The 2,388-nt window shown below is 48.7% G+C and overlaps 1 protein-coding gene across 1 annotated transcript in view; it reads right to left on the bottom strand.

The window, feature by feature from the left end:
* TDP1 (tyrosyl-DNA phosphodiesterase 1) overlaps positions 1–2,388 on the bottom strand; it is a 73,122-nt gene that overhangs the window by 40,770 nt on the left and 29,964 nt on the right. Inside the window, exon 14 of the mRNA XM_023528867.1 lies at positions 2,186–2,330. Within this exon, the coding sequence (XP_023384635.1) occupies positions 2,186–2,330 (145 nt within the window). The remainder of the gene's footprint in view (positions 1–2,185; positions 2,331–2,388) is intronic.

The raw sequence follows: 2,388 nt of genomic DNA, 5'->3' as shown, positions 1-2,388 counted from the left end.
AGTCTCCCCCACCCCTTTCTGCCCCCATAGAGCAGAAGTGACTTTGTTTAATGTCCTGGCCAAGGCCTGACATTTTACCAGACTCCCCAGGTGACTGAAAGTCTGAGGTTCAAGGCCCGATGGCAGACGCTGAGGTCTCCGCAGTTCTGTAGTCGCTGTGAGTTTGCAGGTTGGGCTGCTACTGGGAAGTACTATTACCCTGCAAGTTACAGATGTTTCACGTGCTTATAAGGAAATCTTTAATTTATTACAAATACCATTACACCTAATAATTTTATACTCAGGATTAAGCTTCTCTAAGCAGGGAAGCTTAGTGCCATTTGTTGAGCGTCTACTACTCCCTGGAGACAGGGGCTCTGTATTACTGGTCTCAAGAGTCTCAACAAAACCTACAGCATAACTTCACGCCCTGCTTTCGTACCTAAGGAAACTGGAGCTTGGCGAGGCGTACTCATTCAAAAATGGGAAGTGGGGGAGTTAAAATTTGGGCTTGGATCTGCCTGACTCCAAACCCATGCTCTTCCCACCATTCCCAAGTGCATTTCCTTGACAGAGGATTTTTGGGGGGAACGTGTTCTATACAGAGTCCTCCCCGCGGCTACTCGCCCAAACAAAAACAGAGCCTGTTATCTACCTGCTCTTCGCATGAGCAGTGCCATCTCCCTTAGCTAAGCCACCATAACCTCTGCATCCTTCCCAGCTGGGCCGCACACGTCCGCCCATTCCCAACGATCCGCTCTCCGTTCAGCAGCCTGGGTAATCTGGGTTATCACATATCAGACGACGTTATCCCACTGTTAAGCTCTCATATGGTTTTCACAGCACTCTGTGAATAGGAATAAAATTCCTATTCTGGCCTTCAAGGCCCGCTGTGACCTGGGCCGGCCTCTGCATGTCCACACTACCAACCCTCCACATTCCACGTACGCTCCGACCACGGGCCTTTCCCCAGCTGTTCTCTGCCCAGAAATGTTCTTCATGGGGCTGGCACCTTCACATCAATCGACTCGGCCCAAACATTACTTCCTGAAGGAGGTCTTCTCTGACCCCACCAGATATGCTCTGACGTACCCCCCCACCCCCATTTTGTGGTTTACAGCCCTTGTCTGCTGTTTCATGCTGACTTACTTGTATATTGTCTGCCTCCTCTATCCCGCTCTACCTAAAAGGGAAGCTCTTAGAACAGGTTCATTGTCTCTTGTGTCCCGTGGTTTATGAGTGCCTGACACAGACACGGCAGACACATTTGCTGATTACAGAATGAGTCTTGTCGAGCATTTCGTTCATCTTCTCGACAAGCATTTAGTGAAAATCCAGTGTCTTGCACTTCACGAAGCATTCCTAGCGACTGAGTGCAACAAGGACTGTGTCCCATTTAATTCTTAATTCTCAGTATCTCACAGAGAAGCTGCACCCAGGGCTCACTAGATCTCTTGAATGAAGAAATGGAGGCTGTGCTATATCGCCCTCGGGTCCTTTCTGCCCAGCATGACACCGGCATTCAAGAAATGCATACTGAATATTATGAAGGACTAAAGATGATGACTTGTTCCCCTAGCTGCATGAGCCTGTAACTGGTTAGCGGGAGAGAGTAAGGGCTAGCAGGTGACACCGGCACACAAACTAAACAGGTGGTTGTTTTGAAAGCACTCGAGAGCATGGGTACTACCATTACAAGGGGGACCAGACATTCCTTAAGGGCTCCATGTTTTAAACTGAGCCTTTAAGGAAACAGAATTAGGACTCTTGGAGAGAGGAGGGGTGGCGTGTAGCCAGATGGATATCGTAAGCAAAAGCACCGCAGTAGACTGAGCAAGCATGATGCCAGGGTGTGGCAGAGACAGCCCCGCCTGGAGCAGAGCGGTGTCTGCAAGGAGCAAATGGATGATGTAAATAAGATGCGCACACGAGTCGTTTGATAAAACCCCTCATTCTAATGGTTGTGAAGGTAATATGGAGCAGTCACACACCATCACTAGTAACCCTTGTATTAAGATTTTCTCTTCTAGTTCTTTCATTGTACTTTATCAGTACATTTATCGCATTGAATTTATAATTATAGAGACTAACTCTTTTGAGCCTGTGGGTCAAGTCACCGAGCCTGGCACCTCATACTCTCACAGCTGCTCTACAGATGAAGGTCTGAGGCTCAGGGAGGTTAAGAAAGTTGTTCGAAGCAAAAGACCTGATCAACAGTAGACACGATCATCTCGTCCGGTACTATCTGGCGATATGAAAGCTCGTGCTCATCCTTCTCTACCAGATGAGACAAAACAGTGAGGTGGGAGCTACGAGCTGCGTTGGTGGCACAGGCGCGGTGCTGTAAAGGTCTGGAGAAGGGAGAGAGCAGCAGAGGCTGGCAAAGCCTCCAGGGAGAGATGAGACTGG

The sequence above is a fragment of the Pteropus vampyrus genome, unplaced genomic scaffold (assembly GCF_000151845.1).
Source record: "Pteropus vampyrus isolate Shadow unplaced genomic scaffold, Pvam_2.0 Scaffold32, whole genome shotgun sequence".
Taxonomy (NCBI): Eukaryota; Metazoa; Chordata; class Mammalia; order Chiroptera; family Pteropodidae; genus Pteropus; species Pteropus vampyrus.
Note: the sequence above shows the minus strand (reverse complement) of the source record. Positions and strands in the feature narration are given on the sequence as shown.